This window comes from Perissodus microlepis, chromosome 12, assembly GCF_051167445.1.
Source record: "Perissodus microlepis isolate ML-2025 ecotype Zambia chromosome 12, ASM5116744v1, whole genome shotgun sequence".
NCBI lineage: Eukaryota > Metazoa > Chordata > Actinopteri > Cichliformes > Cichlidae > Perissodus > Perissodus microlepis.
Window position 1 is genome coordinate 31,011,341 of NC_140472.1, and position 22,669 is coordinate 31,034,009.

At 40.1% G+C, this 22,669-nt stretch overlaps 2 protein-coding genes across 2 annotated transcripts; both read right to left on the bottom strand.

The window, feature by feature from the left end:
• Positions 1 to 530: 530 nt before the first annotated feature.
• LOC146376630 (E3 ubiquitin-protein ligase TRIM35-like) lies at positions 531 to 1,652 on the bottom strand. Its single transcript, XM_084947357.1, has one exon. It carries the CDS (start codon positions 1,629 to 1,631, stop codon positions 546 to 548), a length of 1,086 nt encoding a protein of 361 aa, XP_084803483.1. The 5' UTR covers positions 1,632 to 1,652; the 3' UTR covers positions 531 to 545.
• Positions 1,653 to 17,407: 15,755 nt separating this feature from the next.
• On the bottom strand, positions 17,408 to 19,122 carry LOC146376631 (nuclear factor 7, brain-like). Its single transcript, XM_084946264.1, has one exon. It carries the CDS (start codon positions 19,012 to 19,014, stop codon positions 17,536 to 17,538), a length of 1,479 nt encoding a protein of 492 aa, XP_084802390.1. The 5' UTR covers positions 19,015 to 19,122; the 3' UTR covers positions 17,408 to 17,535.
• Between the last annotated feature and the right edge of the window lie 3,547 nt (positions 19,123 to 22,669).

Here is a 22,669-nt window from a genome sequence, read left to right on the forward strand (position 1 = left end):
ACTTTATCCATGATTACATTTGATTTCTGTCTGGTAATGTTTCACACTGAGGATCAGACCAAAGTGAGATCAGTGACTCCATCAAAACAAACTGCATAAGTCTTCTCTGATATGCAGTTTAAGAGAGCTGAGGTTACATGTGAATGTTTGTCTGAAAATAAGAATAAGTAGTTGCTTAAAATAAATTCTGGATTTTATCAAATCTGATTATGATTGTTTAATAAAACAGCTTCAGCACAACAAGAATATTTACAAACCAACAGAAGCAAATAATCTTTTATTCTAAGGAGTCAGTTAAACGTAAACACAACAATCAAAGTGCGTTTCCATGTTAGATAAATCTGAACTAATCACTGAATGTGTGTGAAAAGCTGATTTTCAGTCAAACACAACAACAGAATCACTGAATTTGATTTATTCCATGTCACAGAGACATTTTGTGATTCTCAGTGATCAAAGAAACCAGTTAAAGAATAACTTTAAAATAATCAATCAAAGGTAGGATCCATTGTGATTCACTGAAACACTGAGACTGAGACTAAAGTTTAAAAATCGAATTTAAAAGCCCTGAAGCCTCTGAAGCCCTCAGAGCTAAAAACAGTGGCATACTTTGTGTTTCTCTCTGGATTATCAGGAAGCTGCTGCTCTGTGTCTCCACATCTCACACTGGTCAGATCATCAGACAGATAGAGACGGGGGTTTGCAGTGTTTGGGTCCAGAATGACAGGACTGAAGTGGACCTTCTCCTTCATCTTCTCCCACACTCTGAAGGACAGGTTGCCCAGGTGTTTGGCCACATCTATCAGTGCTCCTGAGACCAGCTGTGGATCTGACACTGAGCTCTGGGCTCTGGCTCTGCTCTGAGTGTCTTTATAACTGCTGAGGAATGGCACGCTGTGTTTCTGCAGCTCTTCTTCAACAGCAGAGATGCTGTCTGACAGAGAGGAGATCTGCTCCTCAATCATCTTCATCTCTCTGCTGATAGTCCTCCCCTTCTGCTCCTCTTCCTCCCTCAGAGCTGCCAGTCTGGACTCCTCTTCCTCTTTCAGGAACTGCTGGAGCTTGTTGAACTCTGCTCTGATCTGCCTCTCTGTGGACAACAGCTGCTTCTTCATGTGTTCCCTCATTTCATTGTATGTTTCCTCCACTTGTTTGTATTTGTTCCTCTTGTCCTGCAGAGACTTTAAGTCAGATTTCAGCTGCTCCTTCAGGTCACTGACTGCTTCTTCTACAGGAACCACTTTGTGACTCTGGTGGAGAGAAAACTCACACACAGGACACACAGCTCTGTCTTCATCCTCACAGTACCAGTAAGGGACGTCTGGATGTTTATCACACACCACCTCCTCCTTCTCTTCCTCCTTTTCTTTTTCTGTCTCAGGTGAGCTCTCACTCTGCCTCTTAGCAAAGGAGTCAGCAAGTTCTTTGAGAGCAAAATTCATGGATGGTTCATCCTTTGAAGATTTTCTCTTACAAATGGGACAGTTTTTGTTTTTAGTTTGTTCCCAAAATTTCTGCAGGCAGCTTGAACAAAAGCTGTGGCTGCAGCTCAGAGACACAGGATCTCTGAAAGTCTCTGAACACACGTGGCAGCTCAGGAAATTTTCAACAAGTTCGAGTTTGTCAGCCATTTGATCTTTAAGTATTATTAACTCACCAAATTAGTGTCTCTTGAACTTTCTGATTAAAATCCTCCAAACGTGTGTTCTTAGCAGAGATCTGACTCCCTGTAATGGCGTCTCAGCTCAGTTCAAAAGTGTCGGAATTTACTTTCATTTTCATGAATCACGATCACGTGTTAAACTGAAACACGCACATAACACTTGTGTCCGTTAGAGGGCGCTGCCTGTGTCATTCAGATAGTTTTCAGTTTGTGCTCCTTAAAACGACACCAAAGTGAAAAATGTAGAAAATCTTGACTTCTCCTTTTTAAAAAACGAAACCTAAATAGAACATAAAAATGACACAAAGGAGGTGAAGCTGTGGTGTTTCAGAAGTTCAAGTAGGAAAAGTCAGCATGTTCTCAGAGTTTTTATCTGCAGTTTGAACTAAAGTTTTCGTTGCAGCCAAAGACATACATTTGGATTCATCACAGGGTTTAGATTGTCACCCTGCCAGACCTCTGCTCTCATACTCAAAATAAAGAAAAATTCTTGACCCTCATGAACATGAAGCAATAATTCTGAGTAAAATGCAGCTGAAATACATGAAATCAAAAGTTTATTTTTTCAAATAATACATCATTAAAATATGCTTGTTATAAACTAAATGTATACCAGTGAAGTTAATTTCCTTTGACCAGATTCAATCAAAGATTACTGTATTACTGTAAACTGAAGACATCCTGTAAGTAGTTCGAGTTCAGGGACACAGGATCTCTGAATGTCTCTGAATACATTACAGTTGAGGAAAGTTTCTACACTCATCAAATGTCACATCTTTACAGTTTGTACCTTACAGTCCTTCAAAAAAGCAAAGTTCTTTTAGAGAGCTCACCTGTTGTCATGGTGTTCTAGATAATTATTAATCACCAAACACAATATCTGCTTTTACTACCTGGGCTGTGGCCTCAAACCTGCATAAGAGTTTAGACCTTTAGACTCCAACTTTCAAGTTTGTCATGAACTGAAATGTGATGAGCTGACCAGTGTGAGAGATGTCACCGAAATAATAATGAAAAATAAAGAGAAAAATCACAGTGAACAGACCAGAAATGCTAATAATCAAAAAATAAACAAACTGATATAAACTGTTGATATGACATAATATGACACTGAACTGTGACAACACAGAAGAATTTACTGTCACATGTCACAAATCAGATTCTGGTCAAAGTCATGTTTAAGGTACTACTGCCTCGAAGTTGTCAATCACATCCACTTTCTTGAAAAATAATTAAAAAGACAAAAGAAACAAAAAACATTGTAGAGCTCTTATAAATGCATTAAATGAAGCCAATGAAAGAAAAAATACAAAGAGTGAAGTGTTCAATAAATCAATACATAATATGACACAATAAGGATCTTATGTCTAAACTGAGTACAGGGATTGTGGTGTGAGGTGTAGATTTTCTGTATCTTTGTGTCAGTGAAGCTGAAACAGTTGTTGAAGGAAGTGTTTATCTGCAGGTCCAGTAGGAGATGCAGAGGATGGTTTGGGTCCATTATCCACAGCAGCAGTCATCAGGATGGAGGGATCCAATCAGGTTGTATAAACCGAATTAATAAAATATTCAGTTTTCTTTTTTTACAATCCTAACCTCATTACTTTCACCAAATAAAATATTTTACGTAACGTGGAGCAACATGAGGATGGTATACCGATTACTGGCCATGATTGTACCATAACTATCCACACAAAACACGGGCTTTATTCAGACCATGACATGTGAATTAAGACAATAACTATGGTGTTCTACTTGGTTAGAGTTGTTGGGACTCCCAAAAACTTCCTTGAGGTGACCGTTTTTGTGATTTGACACTATATAAAAAATGAATTGAACTGAATTCTCTCTCTCAGTAACTCAGAGACCAGTTTCCCAAAAATCTGTTTTCTGCATTATTTGCTTGTTTATTACGCACCAGTCTACAGTTGTGTTCAGTGCTTTTGTTTTTTCAAAATTGGCCTCTGACAAGAAAGTTTCATTTCTGCTGTTCAATACTGAAGAAATATAAACTCTTACAAATTATGCCAAATTACAAAAATGTGTCTCTAATAAAACCTCTGTAACTTTGCTCTGCTTCACTTCAGCAACATCAGGTAATGTTCATATTTTGATTCATGGTGTTCTTGTGTTTTTGTTCAACTGCAGAATATTTTTAAGGCGGTTATCTGTTATAAGAAGCCAGGTCAGGAAAATCTCCTTCATATTTTTCTGTGTTTTATCCTCAGTTACACCTTTGATAAAGTCTCGCAAGTGTCAGCTTTGGTTTAATACACAGATATAAAAATATGGATAAATGTACTGATAAATGATCATAATTATAATATTTCTGACGGTTGGAGTCAAAATTGAATTGAGCTTGAGTCGAGCTTGAATCGACTCAAATCGGGACCTCGTGAATTGGAATCGAATCAGTTATAGAAACAGAAATCGATACCCTGCCCTAGTGTGAACAGAGTGTTTGTGGTGGCCGGCTGGACAACAGAGCTACAATTGTTAAAACACTGGGTTATGTGTTGATGCCACTTTTGTGTGGTTTTGACCTTTTTGTAGAGCAGAGTCTGCTTTACACACGCTGTGACAGTTTCACGCTCTCGCAGGTAGCTGTCTGTGCTCGGAGAGAAATCCTGCTCACATGAGTAAATTTATTTTTATTTTTCTACAGGAACTTTGTGTTAAAGGGTCAACACACCAAAACGGGTTTTGATAAGATTTGATTGCTCGTGCAAGACAGAAACTATTCAGGATGATTAATAATGAGCACAAGTTAAATGAGCTTATAACACTAAATTAGCTTTATTAGTCCTGCACAGAACAGACTGATCTTGAATTCTCTTAAAGTCTCTTAAAGAAGTAAATTATGAAACTGAAGATTTCTGATTCTTAAATAAAAAACAAAATCTTAAAGAAACAACCTAGCTGTGGGGTTTGGAACAAATGTAAGGATAAGTGTGTCCGTTAGAGGGCGCTGCCTGTGTCATTCAGATAGTTTTCAGTTTGTGCTCCTTAAAACGACACCAAAGTGAAAAATGTAGAAAATCTTGACTTCTCCTTTTTAAAAAACGAAACCTAAATAGAACATAAAAATGACACAAAGGAGGTGAAGCTGTGGTGTTTCAGAAGTTCAAGTAGGAAAAGTCAGCATGTTCTCAGAGTTTTTATCTGCAGTTTGAACTAAAGTTTTCGTTGCAGCCAAAGACATACATTTGGATTCATCACAGGGTTTAGATTGTCACCCTGCCAGACCTCTGCTCTCATACTCAAAATAAAGAAAAATTCTTGACCCTCATGAACATGAAGCAATAATTCTGAGTAAAATGCAGCTGAAATACATGAAATCAAAAGTTTATTTTTTCAAATAATACATCATTAAAATATGCTTGTTATAAACTAAATGTATACCAGTGAAGTTAATTTCCTTTGACCAGATTCAATCAAAGATTACTGTATTACTGTAAACTGAAGACATCCTGTAAGTAGTTCGAGTTCAGGGACACAGGATCTCTGAATGTCTCTGAATACATTACAGTTGAGGAAAGTTTCTACACTCATCAAATGTCACATCTTTACAGTTTGTACCTTACAGTCCTTCAAAAAAGCAAAGTTCTTTTAGAGAGCTCACCTGTTGTCATGGTGTTCTAGATAATTATTAATCACCAAACACAATATCTGCTTTTACTACCTGGGCTGTGGCCTCAAACCTGCATAAGAGTTTAGACCTTTAGACTCCAACTTTCAAGTTTGTCATGAACTGAAATGTGATGAGCTGACCAGTGTGAGAGATGTCACCGAAATAATAATGAAAAATAAAGAGAAAAATCACAGTGAACAGACCAGAAATGCTAATAATCAAAAAATAAACAAACTGATATAAACTGTTGATATGACATAATATGACACTGAACTGTGACAACACAGAAGAATTTACTGTCACATGTCACAAATCAGATTCTGGTCAAAGTCATGTTTAAGGTACTACTGCCTCGAAGTTGTCAATCACATCCACTTTCTTGAAAAATAATTAAAAAGACAAAAGAAACAAAAAACATTGTAGAGCTCTTATAAATGCATTAAATGAAGCCAATGAAAGAAAAAATACAAAGAGTGAAGTGTTCAATAAATCAATACATAATATGACACAATAAGGATCTTATGTCTAAACTGAGTACAGGGATTGTGGTGTGAGGTGTAGATTTTCTGTATCTTTGTGTCAGTGAAGCTGAAACAGTTGTTGAAGGAAGTGTTTATCTGCAGGTCCAGTAGGAGATGCAGAGGATGGTTTGGGTCCATTATCCACAGCAGCAGTCATCAGGATGGAGGGATCCAATCAGGTTGTATAAACCGAATTAATAAAATATTCAGTTTTCTTTTTTTACAATCCTAACCTCATTACTTTCACCAAATAAAATATTTTACGTAACGTGGAGCAACATGAGGATGGTATACCGATTACTGGCCATGATTGTACCATAACTATCCACACAAAACACGGGCTTTATTCAGACCATGACATGTGAATTAAGACAATAACTATGGTGTTCTACTTGGTTAGAGTTGTTGGGACTCCCAAAAACTTCCTTGAGGTGACCGTTTTTGTGATTTGACACTATATAAAAAATGAATTGAACTGAATTCTCTCTCTCAGTAACTCAGAGACCAGTTTCCCAAAAATCTGTTTTCTGCATTATTTGCTTGTTTATTAGTGTGAGCTACTTAACATCAACTGATCGTGTTGATGTTTTTCTGTTTTATTAAAGATGGCTGCTTTTCATTTGAAACGTTTCTGGCTCTGGTCTCTTCACTGTGTTTTGCTCCATCACTCCTCTGAACCTAGAACTAGTCCAGCAGCTTATATATCTATTTTACAGCGACATCAGGGCTACAACTGGTTCAAGAAAACAGTGTCAGCACAACAGGAGTATTTAAAAACCAGCAGAATCAAATGTTCTTTTCTTCTAAGGAATCAATTAAATGTAAAAACAACAATAAAAGTAGAAACTTCTGTGATGAATGCATTTGAACTAGGGCTGTCTAAATTAACTCATTAATGCAGATTAATCCATCATCATGATTAATCTGATTAACATTTTTAATGCAGTTAACCCATCTGAAGAGCAGAATGACTCAAAATCCCTGGAATGTCTCTGTCAACGCATTTCGGGCAGTTTGTCCAAGTAGAATCAAATGAGCAGTTGATCTGGTTACGGGCAGCTGAACCAATCAACTCAATATGGAAGATGACAAACAGCACATTGGCCCTCTCAATGGGAAATCTGAGTATAAAAAACAACAAGACTGAACAGTCGAGCGACATAAAGTATTATGCGCTTTGTGCAGGAAAGAATTTTGTTTTCACCAAAGCACTTCCAGCCCAAAATATCACATTAACGCGAAGCATACGTTAGTCGGGGATGCTGCTAGCACTTTGTCGCCAGCTTGCAACAAACCACTCACAAAGCATCGGGGACTCAGTGAACCTACCTTGGACAAATTGACTGACACAATTGCCAAGTGCATTGCAACAAATTGCAGACCTATTAATATAGCCGAGGACATGAGCTTTACAAAGGTTTTGCAAGTTGCATTGTACAAGGCTCCAACAAGAAGCACAATAACGTCAAAAATTCATGGGCTCTATGAAACTGAAAAGGAAAAAAAGCACGAGGGTTTAGCTGTAGCCAAACATGTCGCCCTGACAGGTGACTACTGGACTTCTGTGAGTAACAGGAACTCTCTTGGTGTTACTGCATATCTACTTACTGCTGCATAGGAATTAAAGTCGTTTGCATTGAGAATAATGAAGACAGAGGAGCGTCACTTTGCAGAGGCATGTGCTGAACATTTGTTAACAGTGGCACATGAGTAGGAAATTGAAGGAAAAATCACAACTGTAGACTGTTCTCAGTTGCAGGCAACACTGTAAATAAGAAGCGGTCAGCTCTCCTCTCGGACATTGTCAACAAGTCTTTGTAACAGGGCCACATTGATGTGGATAAATGTTTAGAGTTATTTGTTAACATTAATGTTCAAGATGTTCAATAAGCATGTTAAGTGCATATGTATTCCCTTTTTTCTTGAGTCTGTTTGCTCATGCAAAATGAAATGCGATTAATACAGACTAAAAATGTCAGGATGAATGGAACGGACTCGGGCGCAGACTGAGAAACACAGTTTAACTGAGCTTTATTAACCACACTGGGTGCTCTATATACACGCAGGGGGGAAGGGTCCAGTGCTCCAAAAGGGTCCACAGGGTAGGGAAACACAAGGTCCTCACACACACTCCACTCTTCACGCTCCTCGCACACACAGCTCCACGCTGAACAGCTCCACTCGCACTCAGGGGTCCAGGGTCACAGCTCCGGGAAATCTACACACAAACACGAAAGTTACTAGGTACGCACAAGAAATGATTGCTTTCTACAGAGCCAGTCAATACTAACTAGAGTTACTCAATATTCCAACGAGGAGTAGCTCACAGCGCCCCTGCCTTATGAAGAGTCAGCAAACAGTTGTGAGGAATCATCGGTAATCAGCTGCAGGTGCGTGAGCCAAGGGCGGGAGAGCAGGAGAGAAGAGAGAGAGAGACAAAAATAAAACAAAAATACTTGTGGCCGCACTGGGCTGGCCGGGCAGGCACAAGGACCATGACAAAAAATGAATGATATTTAATTGTGATTAATCAAAATTAATCCACAGCAATCCTGTGATTAATCTGATTACAAATTTTAATCATTTGACATCACTAGTTTGAAATAAATAAAACTACATGCTTGGTTAAATGTCTGAAAGATGATTTTCAGGAAAAACAAACAAACAAACAATAAAATCACTGCTGGTGCTGATGAGTAAAATATTAATCAACCATAGACAATATGTTTGCTAACAAGAAGAAAGTTTAAAAAAACAGCCAAATGTTTACGATAAAGCTTTGCCACTGTAACTTTTCCCCCATAAGAAAAGGTTGACTTTATAATGAAATCTCAGTCTGACTTGATATCACAGGTTTTTGCATGTCTGCAGGGTAAAAAAAGATTCAATTGGCAAAATGAATAAATGAAGTTTTACTGACTTTTAATTAATCACTCATCTTTCTCTGATAATTATAGTAACTCAACATTTCTTAATAACTCCTGACAAATTATTTATTTAGACCCACTGTTTATGGAAATACAAGAAAAAGATGTTTTATTTGTCTATTTAAAATATTTACAGATGAACTCGGCTCAGTCTTAATGCTCTGTTTTACCTGTTAAGTCATTCCTAACATTTAACGATTTACATTTAAAAATGTGAGAAACTGGAAATAAAATGTTTAAACGTTTTTTTTTGTTTTTTGTTTTTTTTTGCCTGTCCCGTTTGGCTCTTTTGCCATCAGAATTATTGTCTAAAGGCAAAGAAAGATGCCCAACGGATTTACTTTACCAAATTGACCATCCCAGCCTTGCCGTAATGGTCCATTTGATTCACCTTTTATTGTTTATTTTATTTTCACTTGCTGAATACGGGACAGACTTGACTGGGGGAAAGAAGGGGAGAAAGAAAGAGGGAAAGAGAAACAGCTGAGAAGAGGGACAAGGGCAAAAAACAAAAACCAACAGAATGGGCAGAAAAAAAAAAAAATGCATCTATCGATCACCTGGATCACCTGTTGAGAAAGAAAAAAGAAAACAAGCAGAGGAGAACAAGAGTAATAGAATAAACAACATCACAAAAATATATGGAAATATGACAGTAAATACTAAATATTAAACATTATTGTGCAGCACATAAGATCAACAGAACACAGTGTGCTTTGAGGTAGGAGCCAAAAAGGGTGTAGTTTGTGGGTGTGATCACCCGTGTGTACACCTGTGAGCATGGACGCGCTTGTTTTTTTTTTAAAAGGTTCCTTCATGTAATGATCTGCTAGAGGGTGTGGGGGGGCCACAGCCCCGTCCTCCAGGGCATGAAGCAGGTATGGAGGAGATCAAAACTCCAGACATCCAGAGGCCCCCAGAACACAAGAGACCAAGGAAGACCAACAGAGGGGCAGCCGCGCCACTGTCCCAGAAAGAGCTGAGGAGAGTCCCAGATGAGGGCTCACCCAGCAGCCGCGGAGCAGAAGCCAGGGGGGGTTGCAGTGATGCGCCCGTGAGCTCCGCCGGCAGCCAGCTGTGCCTGAGTGACCGAGCCCCAGGCCGAGAGGCCGGGGGCACCCCACCTCCGAAGTGGCCCGAGTGAGCCCCAGGCTCCAGGCCCCGATAAGCGGCCGCCAAGGAGTGAGCCGGTGTGTACCTGGACGCCCACCCCCAGACACAGAGAACCACCAACGCACCGATGTCTGAGGGAGTCCGCCACTGGCAGGGGAAGTGGTGGTGGGGGGAGATAGGCCTCCATACCTTGGAGGGCCTGAGATGTCCCCAGAGAGGTGGCGTCTGATACCCAACCTGACATATAGACACAGACATACAGGCACACACAGATACAAACATCCATTCCCACCCTCATGCACTCATATGCACTTACTCCACACTCAAACAACGTGGAGACAAACATAAAGAGACGCTGTACACACGATCACACTCCCCAAGCGTACTCTACGAACCGGGTCTAGGTACCCGTGCCCCTGGTGGGGGGAACTGCACCCAGACCCAGGTGGTGTAACCCTTTTCCCTGCGGTGGGGAGAGGCAGACCGCCCCGACTCCGCAGCAGCAGGGAGGCCCCACACTCCAGACCGCAGTCGGACGGCCAACTCCTCCTTCTAGCCCCCCCGCTCCAGCAGGCCGCAGAGAACGGGGGTGAGAGAAGACTCCAAACCTCCCTCCACCCGCTCATTGTAGTGTTGATGCATGTGTGTTCTAAGGTGCATTTAAAACCCAGGAGGGCATGGAGCTACCTGCCAGAGAGCAGCAGGTAAGCGCATAGTCCCTCCTGCTAGCCCTCAATGTCTACGTGTATTTAAAATTGAGAGGTGGGCAACGACGCCAGGGGTAAGGTGTACACTCTGATGGTCTTTTGGAATCCGTGTAGCGTGCCCACCCCCAAGATCCTATATGTATGTGTAATGAGAGTGTGAGTAATGTGAATGTCTAAGTTGTGGGATAAAATTGAGGCAGAGGCAGCCAGAAGGGGACGGGGGGGGGGGGGGGGGGGGGGGGGTAGCCTCCTCTGCACCCTGGTGACACACCCCTACTCCAAGGCCCTGCATGTGTGGGTGGTTGTGGTGGAGCGGGAAGAGGGAGGCAGCTGGAGATGGGGAGGGAAGGAAGGGAGGGGCAAGTGACCCCTCCCTGGGGCCAGCTCCCCCGCTGACCCCAGTAGGCACCCCCATACTCCGCGACCCGCCAGGGAAAGGGGGCCCAGGCCCATACAGACCGGGGCCCAGTGCAGCAGCGCCGCCCGGCCCCACAGAGCCCGGGACAGTCCACCCAACCCCACCACAGAGAAAACTGCACCCACCCCACCATCCACTCATCTTCCAGACTACATAAGACAATAGACGCCCAGGCTGAGATCTTCCTCCACCTCTCCTGTATCTCCCCCTCCTGCAGAGAGAGCTCCTGAAGAGAGGAAAGCTCCTGCAAGATGTGACAACCTCCCTCACCAGTTGAAGAGCCCCCCAGGTGGCTCGACGCACCGGCGGCACCCTGCGCCAGGGCTGGGCCCCCATGCACCCACCCGCCCACAACCCCGGCAACACACCAACCAGGACCCAAGCCCCCGAGGCCCGGCCAGGGCCCCAGCCCAGAGACGGAGCGCCCCCAGAACCTCACGCCCATCCCGGACCCACCCAGGGGCAGCCAGGCTACCAGGTCAGTAACCCACGTCCGTCAGCACAAACCCTCCCCTAGCCCCGCTGCACGCAGCCACGAGGAAACCGTCACCTGAGAGCCAACAGAGCCCCTAATTGGACATGACCGCTACCCCGGGCTGAGCCCCCCAAGAAAGATGCCTCCGGGGAACCCCCCGACGCCCTAAGCCTGTCCCTACCCCCACACCAATCACAACAGTGAAGGCGGGACCAAACTATGACCCCCCACCCCCACTAGGTGATGAAGCTGATCAAAGGAGCCCAGAGCAATTGATCTGATGTGGTGGCAGAGGCTGTATCAAGACTAATGTAATCTAATAGATAATTTCTATATTGGTTAGAATTAAGATTATTTTTATTTTTCCAGTTCATGAGGACTGTTTTCTTGGCTATGAATAGGGCAGTGAAAACCATATGGGCTATATTCTTTTCTGAAGTGACATTATCTAAGCTGCCCAACAAACACACTAAGGGGGAAGTTGGAATGTTACATTTCAGACACTTTGATAAGTCTTCACATATCTCGCGCCAAAACTTCTGAACTGGTGGACAGAACCAAAGAGCGTGGATATAATTGTCCGGTGAATTGGTTTGGCAGTGTGAGCAGTTGTTGGTAGACGTAAAGCCCATCTTGAACATCCGATGACCTGTATAGTGCACTCTATGTAATATTTTGTATTGAATTAATTGAAGACTGGGATTTCTGATTAGATGAAAGGTTTTTAAGCAAGTCTGAGACCAGAAGTTTTGGTCTAAGTTAACTGATAAATCCGCTTCCCATTTTGCAATAGGAAGTGATATTGATTCATCTGTTTTAGAAAACATTCTGTATATTTTGGATAGTAATTTGGGGGTTTTAAGAGTAAGAAATTGAACCACACTTGGTGGTGTTTGTAGTTCAACTTGACCCGGTTTAAATTTCTTTTTTACTATGGATTTAATTTGTTGATATTCTAAAAATCTTTTCTTGTTGATCCCATATTGTGTAACTAGTCCGTCAAATGAAATAAATTCTGTTCCTTCTAGTATATGTTCTAAATATTTGATTCCTTTACCACTCCAATCTGAAAAGTTTATCATATTATTGTTTTGTAATATGTCAGGGTTGTTCCAGATAGGTGTACGTTTGCATGGGATTAATGAAGACTCCGTCAATTTTAGAAACTCCCACCATGCTGTCAGAGAAGAGCTGATGTTGATGCTTTTGAAGCATTCATGTCGTTGGATGTTTGAGCTGATAAATGGTAGATCTGAAATCTCTAGATTATTGCAAAGTGCCTGTTCTACATCTAGCCAAGGTTCATCTAAGAGGGTATGTTTTAGCCATCCTGAGATAAACTGAAGCCTGTTGGCTAAGAAGTAGTGCTGAAAGTTAGGTAGGTCTAATCCTCCTTTATCCTTGGTCTTTTGTAGTGTTTTTAAGCTTATACGTGGGGGTTTATTTTTCCAAAGGAATTTGGACATACATGAATCTAGAGATCTGAACCAATCTTGTGGCGGTTTAGTTGGGATCATTGAGAATAAATAATTTATTTTTGGTAAGACCATCATTTTTATAGCGGCAACCCTTCCCATGAGTGATATGGGTAGACATTTCCACCTAGCCAGATCACCTTCTACCTTCTTTAAAAGTGGGATATGGTTTAATTTAGTTAGATCTGCAAGCTTGGGAGAAACATTAATACCTAAATATTTTATATTTCCCGATTGCAGTGGTGTAGAAGAGGAATTATGGAGGGAGCAATTAATCGGTAGGACTGTAGATTTTGACCAGTTAATTGAGTAATCTGATATTCTTGCAAAAGAGTTTATCAATTCAATCACCCCAGTGATATTGGTTTGTGAATTTTGGAGAAAGAGTAACACATCATCCACATAAAGGCTGATTTTATGTTCCATGTTCTTGCATTTTATGCCCTTAATTACTGAATTCTGTCTAATTGCTGCTGCTAGTGGTTCAATAAAAATTGCAAACAGTGAAGGGGAGAGTGGGCATCCCTGCCTGGTGCCCCTCAAGAGACAGAAGCTGGAGGATGTCTGGTCATTTGTTCTGACACAAGCTGTTGGGGAATTATATAATATTTTTAACCAGTTTATGAAAGAGGATCCAAAACCAAATTTGTGTAAAGTTGCAAATAGAAATTTCCAGTTAACTCTGTCAAATGCTTTTTCTGCGTCTAAAGAGAATATTGTAGTTTCTAGGTTTTTACTGTATGAGTAGTCTATCAAATTAAGTAATCTACGTGTATTTGTTGATGAGTGCCTACCTTTTATGAAACCAGTTTGGTCAGGATGAATTAAGAGGGGGGTTATTTTCTCCAGTCTCTTTGAGAGAGCTTTGCAGATTATTTTAAGGTCTACATTTATAAGGGATATTGGACGATAGCTTGAGGGATATACAGGGTCTTTGCCTGGTTTTAGCAGGAGATTAATGTTTGCAGAATTCATATTTGATGGAAGTCTGCCCTTTTCTTTGATTTCCAACAACTTTCTGTAGAAAACTGGTGCTAGAATCGACCAGAATTCTTTGTAGAATTCTGCAGGAAAGCCGTCTGGACCTGGAGCCTTATTATTGGGCATACTTATCAGGGCTTCCTGGAGTTCACCTGATGTCAGTGGTGAATCCAGTGCCATTGCTTGAGTGTCTAATAATTTTGGAAGAGTTATGTTGTCCAAAAACTGATCAATTTCTTTTGTAGATGGGTTTATTTGTGGTGAATACAACGTTTTATAGAAATCCCTGAAAATGTTGTTTATTTGTATCGGTTCATATATTGTGTTCCCAGATGAATCTTGAACAGCACATATAGTTGTTTTTTCTTTATTTATTTTTAGCTGGTTTGCTAGAAATTGACCGGATTTATTACCATGTTCATAATTTTGTAAGCGTAGTCTTTGTACTAAGAATTGTGTTTTTTTTTATCAATTATCTCATTTAATTCTAGTTTTGTTTTGCGTATTTTTTTCAATGTTTCCTGATCTTGGTGGGACGTGTAGGCTTCTTCTAGTGATTTGATGTTTTTTTCTAATTCCTGAATATTTTTGTTTTCTTTTTTCTTTTTATGTGATGAGAAAGAAATTATTTTACCTCTCATCACAACTTTCCCTGCTTCCCATAGAACAGAAGCTGATGTTTTGGGAGTGTCATTATAGTCTAAATATGAAGTCCACTCTTTTTTAAAATATTTAATAAAGTCTTCATCTTTAAGTAGTGATATATTAAATCTCCAGTTTTTTCTTGGCGTAGTATTATTCTTGTGCATTAGTGTTAAAGATACAGGAGCGTGATCGCTGACAGCTATAGGGTGAATCTCAGTGTCTGTTTAAACGTTTTTCTGTAAATGAAAATACAAACTTTGTGTCCATGTTGTGAGTAAAAATAATATACGAATAAAACACCAATATAAGTTGGAGTCACGTGTTGAGCTGAAAGACGAACATATTATTTGTGTCCACCAGAGGACTCTGTTAGTGTTCAGATAGTTTTCCAGTTTGTGCTTCATTCGAAAACATAAAAAGCCAAAATGTAAAAAATGTTCAGCTCTCCAGGTTTTATGCTAAACAGAATATAAAAAATGACACAAAGAAGATGAAGCTGTGGTGTTTCACAGGTTCAAGTTACACAAGTCAGCTTGTTTTCAGATTTTTTCTAGGCAGCTTTAACAGACGTTGTGTTTGCTGCCAAGGTAAATTGTAAATGGCCTGTATTTCTATAGCGCTTTTACTAGTCCTTAAGGACCCCAAAGCGCTTTATACAACCAGTCATCCACCCATTCACACACACATTCACACACTGGTGATGGCAAGCTACATTGTAGCCACAGCCACCCTGGGGCGCACTGACAGAGGTGCTTCATGCTTCAGGTGCTGCCCACTCAGCACAGCATCAGCACCACGGAAATACACGGATACATCTGAAGACTCAAGACAGAAATCACTATGCATGTTCAGGACGTTCAGGTGTATGGACCAATGTTTTCTTTTCTGATCAAGTCAGAAAGCTTTAATGAGCAGCTGGATGTGTCTCTCTTTAACTGGCTGGACACAGAAGACATCGAAATGCAGCTGATTGAACTAAAAAGCTCGACTACCTGACAAGTCTTAAGAACATTGCATTATTGAAAGTATTTGGCTCTACATATTTGCGTGAGGAGATTTTCTCTCACACGAAGAGTGTCCTCAGCGCCTCCCATAGCTGTAGGAATTCTAGACACTCAGGAACCTGTGTCTCTGAGTGGGAGACCAGAGATCACTGACCAGAGCAGTGTCTCCTTTACACGCGCTGTGACAGTTTCACGCTCTGGCGGGCAGCTCCCTGCTCTTGGATAGAAATCCTGCTCACGCGAGTAAATTGACTTTTAACAGCCCAAACGAGGACGGGGTCCTAATGTGAGTTACACTGTGGCGGCGACAGAAATGCTGTTTTAAACTGTATTTGTTTACAATTTGAAAAATAAAGTTTGCTGAATTCATTGCAGGAGAGCTTTGTGGGTGTTGGTCGAGGCCTGTACTGCCCTCTCTCCCCCTCTGAATGTGTGGTGTTGCAGATGACACACAAGACTCAAACTTACAGACACTACAGCGACCACATCAGCAGCATCAGTTTGATTTGATCCTAAAGAGACAATTTGCTTTATCGCAGCAGGATTCTGGATGTGAGCTGATCAGACTGACACTGACCTGAGGTGAAAGTGTGATTAGACATTTTATTTGTTTATTTAAAATATTTACAGATGAACTTGGCTCAGTCTTAGTGTTCTGTTTATCTGTTAAGTGAAGTCATTTCTAACATTTAATGATTTACATTTAAAAATGGGATAAGTGTAAATGTTTACAGTGTAAACATTTTTACTAGATCAAATGAAAATATGAACTTTGTCTCCATCTTGTGCGTAAATATAATATACAAATAAAACATCACTATTATAAAGCTGGACCTTCATCTGAAATCTCTGCAGCTTTGTTCATACAAACTATTTTCTGAGTTTGTAAACATACAGATTAGCTGTGAGAATGTAAAGTTTATCAATGATCACATTTGATTTCTGTCTGGGGTTAAATGTGAATGTTGGTCTGAAAAAAAGATTTAAAATGTAGCTGCTTAAAATAAATTCTTGGTTTTATAAAATCTGCTGATTGTTTCAATAAAACAGCTTCAGCACAACAAGAATATTTACAAACTAATAGAAGCAAATAATATTTTATTCTAAGGAGACAGTTAAATGTAAACACAACAATCAAAGTGAGTTTGCATGTTAAATGAATCTGAACTAATGACTGCGTCTGAAAAGCTGATTTACTGTCAAACACAACAACAACAGAATCACTGAATTGATTTATTTCACTTCACAGAAACATTTTGTGATCTCAATAATCAAAGAGAGCAGTTAAAGAATAACATTGAAGTACAAATCAAAGGTAGGTGATTCATTGAAACACTGAGACTGAGAGTGAAGTTTGACAATCAAATTAGAACCTAATTATGAAACATGAGAAGATCCAGAAATCTTTCAAACTGTGAGAGATGTCAGCTTCTGATTAAGGTTAAAAACAACACAAGAAATAACATTTTTAATTAAATCAATCAAGTGTAGTTACACTGATGAGACAGCGTCACAACTTAAAGTCATTTCTTTGAATTTGGAAAACTTTAAAGAAGACGTGTTACTTTAAAATGTTATTTAACTAAAAACAAGATGCTGATAATCAGGAAAATTAAATCTTGTAGTTGTAAAGTTGACTCTTGCTGATGTTTAATCATTAATCCTTCTTTTAAGAAGTGTCACAGTTTGCTGTTCACACTCAACAACTTTGAAAAGAAAAGAAATCATCATTCAGATTTTAAAACTATCAAAAATATTTACATGAACAACATGAGAAATATTCTGAAAATATTAATTTAAAAGAAACAAGAAAAAAAATGTAAAAGTTTCTGACAGAAACTCGAGTGGGTCACAAGATTTTCACATGAAAAAGTTTCTTTGGTTTCATTGAATTGCTAATAGTTCCACTAGATCAACAAAATGAAATAAAACCTGATAATGAAGTTAGACAGTGTGATTAATAATTTCCCTAAAATTAACCCTGTTGCTGTACTGAAAAAACAAGGAAAAAAACAGTTAAAATAAAGAATGACTTTACAATCAAATTCTCAGTCTGACAGATTTTGATATCAGAGGTTTTGGCATCTCCTGCCTTTCCAACACTTAAATATGGGAAGAGTTTCTCAGTGAAAGTGTCTCTGTGAGTGCAGATGTGAGTCATGTCTTCAGGGTCATAGAAGGACACCTCCCCCCTGTCATAGTACAGCTGGACTCTGATCCTCTGGAGACTCTTCTTCACTCTCACAGTCTGACCAACAACATCAGTGCATTTTCCACTGTCATGTGTTAAACACCAGATTCCATATTCTGGTGAAGCAAAACGTTTTCCCTTCCTGTCAACTGACTCTTTAGCTAAACCCAGATTCCAATCAGGATGGTCTCCCACCTCCACCTCCCAGCTGTGTTTCCCTGAGCTGAAGCCCTCAGACCCAAAGACAGTGACATACTCAGTGTTTCTCTCTGGATTATCAGGAAGCTGCTGCTCTGTGTCTCCATTCCTCACACTGGTCAGATCATCAGACAGATAGAGACAGCCACTTGCAGTGTTTGGGTCCAGAATGACAGGACTGAAGTGGACCTTCTCCTTCATCTTCTCCCACACGCTGAAGGACAGGTTGCCCAGGTGTTTGGCCACATCTATCAGTGCTCCTGAGACCAGCTGTGGATCTGACACTGAGCTCTGGGCTCTGGCTCTGCTCTGAGTGTCTTTATAACTGCTGAGGAATGGCACGCTGTGTTTCTGCAGCTCTTCTTCAACAGCAGAGATGCTGTCTGACAGCGAGGAGATCTGCTCCTCAATCATCTTCATCTCTCTGGTGATAGTCCTCCCCTTCTGCTCCTCTTCCTCCCTCAGAGCTGCCAGTCTGGACTCCTCTTCCTCTTTCAGGAACTGCTGGAGCTTGTTGAACTCTGCTCTGCTCTGCCTCTCTGTGGACAACAGCTGCTTCTTGGAGTGTTGAATCACTTCATTGTATGTTTCCTCCACTTGTTTGTATTTGTTCCTCTTGTCCTGCAGAGACTTTAAGTCAGATTTCAGCTGCTTCTTCAGGTCACTGACTGCTTCTTCTACAGGAACCACTTTGTGACTCTGGTGGAGAGAAAACTCACACACAGGACACACAGCTCTGTCTTCATCCTCACAGTACCAGTAAGGGACGTCTGGATGTTTATCACACACCACCTCCTCCTTCTCTTTTTCTGTCTCACATGAGCTCTCACTGTGTCTCTTAGCAAAGGAGTCAGCGAGTTCTTTGAGAGCAAAATTCATGGATGGTTCATCCTTTGAAGATTTTCTTTTACAAATGGGACAGTTTTTGTTTTTAGTTTGTTCCCAGAATTTCTGCAGGCAGCTTGAACAGAAGCTGTGGCTGCAGCTCAGAGACACAGGATCTCTGAAAGTCTCTGAACACACATGGCAGCTCAGGAAATTTTCAAAAAGAGCTCTCTCAGCCATTTGATCTTTAATTATTTTTAACTCACCAAATTAGTGTCTCTTGAACTTTCTGATTAAAATCCTCCAAACGTGTGTTCTTAGCAGAGATCTGACTCCCTGTAATGGCGTCTCAGCTCAGTTCAAAAGTGTCTGAATTTACTTTCATTTTCATGAATCACGATCACGTGTTAAACTGAAACATGCACATAACACTTGTGTCCGTCAGAGGGCGCTGTCTGTGTCATTCAGATAGTTTTCGGTTTGTGCTCCTTAAAACGACACCAAAGTGAAAAATGTAGAAAATCTTGACCTCTCCTTTTTGTGAAGGTGAAGCTGTGGTGTTTCAGAAGTTCAAGTAGGAAAAGTCAGCATGTTCTCAGAGTTTTTATCTGCAGTTTTAACTAAAGTTTTCGTTGCAGCCAAAGACATAAATTTGGATTCATCACAGGGTTTAGATTGTCACCCTGCCAGACCTCTGCTCTCACGCTCAAAACAAAGAAAAATTCTTGACCCTCATGAACATGAAGCAATAATTCTGAGTAAAATGCAGCTGAAATACATGAAATCAAAAGTTTATTTTTTCAAATAATACATCATTAAAATATGCTTGTTATAAACTAAATGTATACCTGTGGAGTTAATTTCCTTTGACCAGATTCAATCAAAGATTACTGTATTACTGTAAACTGACATCCTGTAAGTAGTTCGAGTTCAGGGACACAGGATCTCTGAATGTCTCTGAACACGTTACAGTTCATCAAAGTTTCTACACTCATCAAATGTCACATCTTTACAGCTTGTACCTTACAGTCCTTTAAGAAAGCAAAGTTCTTTTAGAGAATTCACCTGTTGTCATGGTGTTCTAGTTAATCAATAACCACCAAACACAATATCTGCTTTTACTACCTGCGCTGTGGCCTCAAACCTGCATAAGAGTTTAGACCTTTAGACTCCAACTTTCAAGTTTGTCATGAACTGAAATGTGATGAGCTGACCAGTGTGAGAGATGTCACCGAAATAATAATGAAAAATAAAAATAAAAATCACAGTGAACAGACCAGAAATGCTAATAATCAGAAAATAAACAAACTGATATAAACTGTTGATATGACATAATATGACACTGAACTGTGACAACACAGAAGAATTTACTGTCACATGTCACAAATCAGATTCTGGTCAAAGTCATGTTTAAGGTACTACTGCCTTGAAGTTTTCAATCACATCCACTTTTTTGAAAAATAATTAAAAAGACAAAAAAATAATAATTGTAGAGCTCTTACAAATGCATTAAATGAAGGCAATGAAAGAAAAAAATACAAAGAGTGAAGTGTTCAATAAATCAATACATAATATGACACAATAAGGATCTTATGTCTAAACTGAGTACAGGGATTGTGGTGTGAGGTGTAGATTTTCTGTATCTTTGTGTCAGTGAAGCTGAAACAGTTGTTGAAGGAAGTGTTTATCTGCAGGTCCAGTAGGAGATGCAGAGGATGGTTTGGGTCCATTATCCACAGCAGCAGTCATCAGGATGGAGGGATCCAATCAGGTTGTATAAACCGAATTAATGAAATATTCAGGTTTTTTTTTTTAAACAATCCTAACCTCGTTACTTTCACCAAATAAAATATTTTGCATAACGTGGAGCAACGTGTGTATGGTATACCGATTATTGGCCATGATTGTAGCATAACTATCCACACAAAACACGGGCTTTATTCAGACCATGACATGTGAATTAAGACAATAACTATGATGTTATACTTGGTTAGAGTTTTAGGGACTCCCAAAAACTTCCTTGAGGTGACCGTTTTTGTGATTTGACACTATATAAAAAATGAATTGAACTGAATTCTCTCTCTCAGTAACTCAGAGACCAGTTTTCCATGAAAAATCTGTTTTCTGCATTATTCACTTGTTTATTACGCACCAGTCTACAGAGAAGTAAAAGTGAAAAGTAGTCGTCCAAAAAATTTATCAAGTAAGAGTAAAATAGTTGGTGAAAAGACTAATCAAGTACTGAGTAATGGTTGTAATGTCTGATTTATTTTTCACCTTAAAAAAATGCTATCATACAAACAAAAATAAATAAATAAATAAATAAATATTCAAATAGAATATGTAAAAACATTAACAAAATAAGGCACAAGAATTTGAATTTCCAGATTTCAGTTTTTCACAACATAAAGCTTTTTAACCAATAACTACAATAAATAATATAAATATATGAACAGTGCAAACCATTTCCAGGGACAAGATGTGCTGTATACATTATATTCACTTTTACTCCAAATGGCACAGCAGCCTCAGAAAAAAACGTTAGAACGCGGCAACTTCAACATATGTACATACAAGGTAGCTCACTTTACCATAAGTTGTATGGGTGTGCATCAATTTCTGCATATTTATCAAAAATGCGCTATTTCTTCACTCTATTTCACACAGGAAGGTCATGGTTGAGCTTCAGGAGCAGTTTGCTCTCAAGGTTCTTGCTGTGAAGCTGTAACTGTTCAGCAGTGAACAGGAGTCTCACACAGTCTTTCACAAGCTCCAGATGCAGGAAGAGCTGTATTGATTTTGATTGAGAGCTTCTTGATGTGAGGAAAGCAATAGATCAGGGGTTGGCAACCCTGGGCACTCTAACCACAGCTGGCACTGATGGCACGACACGCAATGAATTAATCTGAAAAGGTGCATTAAAAATAAATATCTACGGCCAGGCCGGCGGTGCACATCGCAAATTAGCTTGAGTAGACATATTAGTTGTGCCGCTTCTTAATGACAGTTTCTTAGCTAACAACCCCAACTACCAGATTCAACTTGAAACGTCCACACTCAAATGGTAAAAATGGTAAAATGACCTGTATTTGTATAGCGCTTTACTAGTCCCTAAGGACCCCAAAGCGCTTTACACATCCAGTCATCCACACATTCACACACTGGTGATGGCAAGCTACATTGTAGCCACAGCCACCCTGGGGCGCACTGACAGAGGCGCTTCATGCTTCAGGTGCTGCCCACTCAGCACAGCATCAGCACCACGGAAATACACGGATACATCCGAAGACTCAAGACAGAAATCACTATGCATGTTCAGGACTTTCGGGTGTATGGACCAATGTTTTCTTTTCTGATCAAGCCAGAAAGCTTTAATGAGCAGCTGGATGTGTCTCTCTTTAACTGGCTGATTGAACTAAAAAGCTCGACTACCTGACAAGTCTTAAGAACATTGCATTATTGACAGTATTTGGCTCTACATATTTGCGTGAGGAGATTTTCTCTCACACGAAGAGTGTTCTCAGGGCCTCCCATAGCTGTAGGAATGCTAGACACTCAGGAACCTGTGTCTCTGAGTGGGAGACCAGAGATCACAGACCAGAGCAGTGTCTTCGTTAAGCATTGCTTAACAGGATTTCTTTAGCCACTTTGATACACAATGGAACACACCTATACGGAATATATAGATACAGAAGTTGCTGTGACTCTGACTGGTATCAGCCGAGAGCAAAGACAGCACAAGCTCAGGTTTTGGTGCTGCTACTGTTACGGCCGAGAGGGCCAGGCTGTGGGTGTGGACTCAAATGCAGACACAGAGGGAGGCAAAACGGACGTGAACACAGTGCTTTAATTACAGAGCCTAGTGGACTTACAGAGCAGGAAACTAAGAATGCTA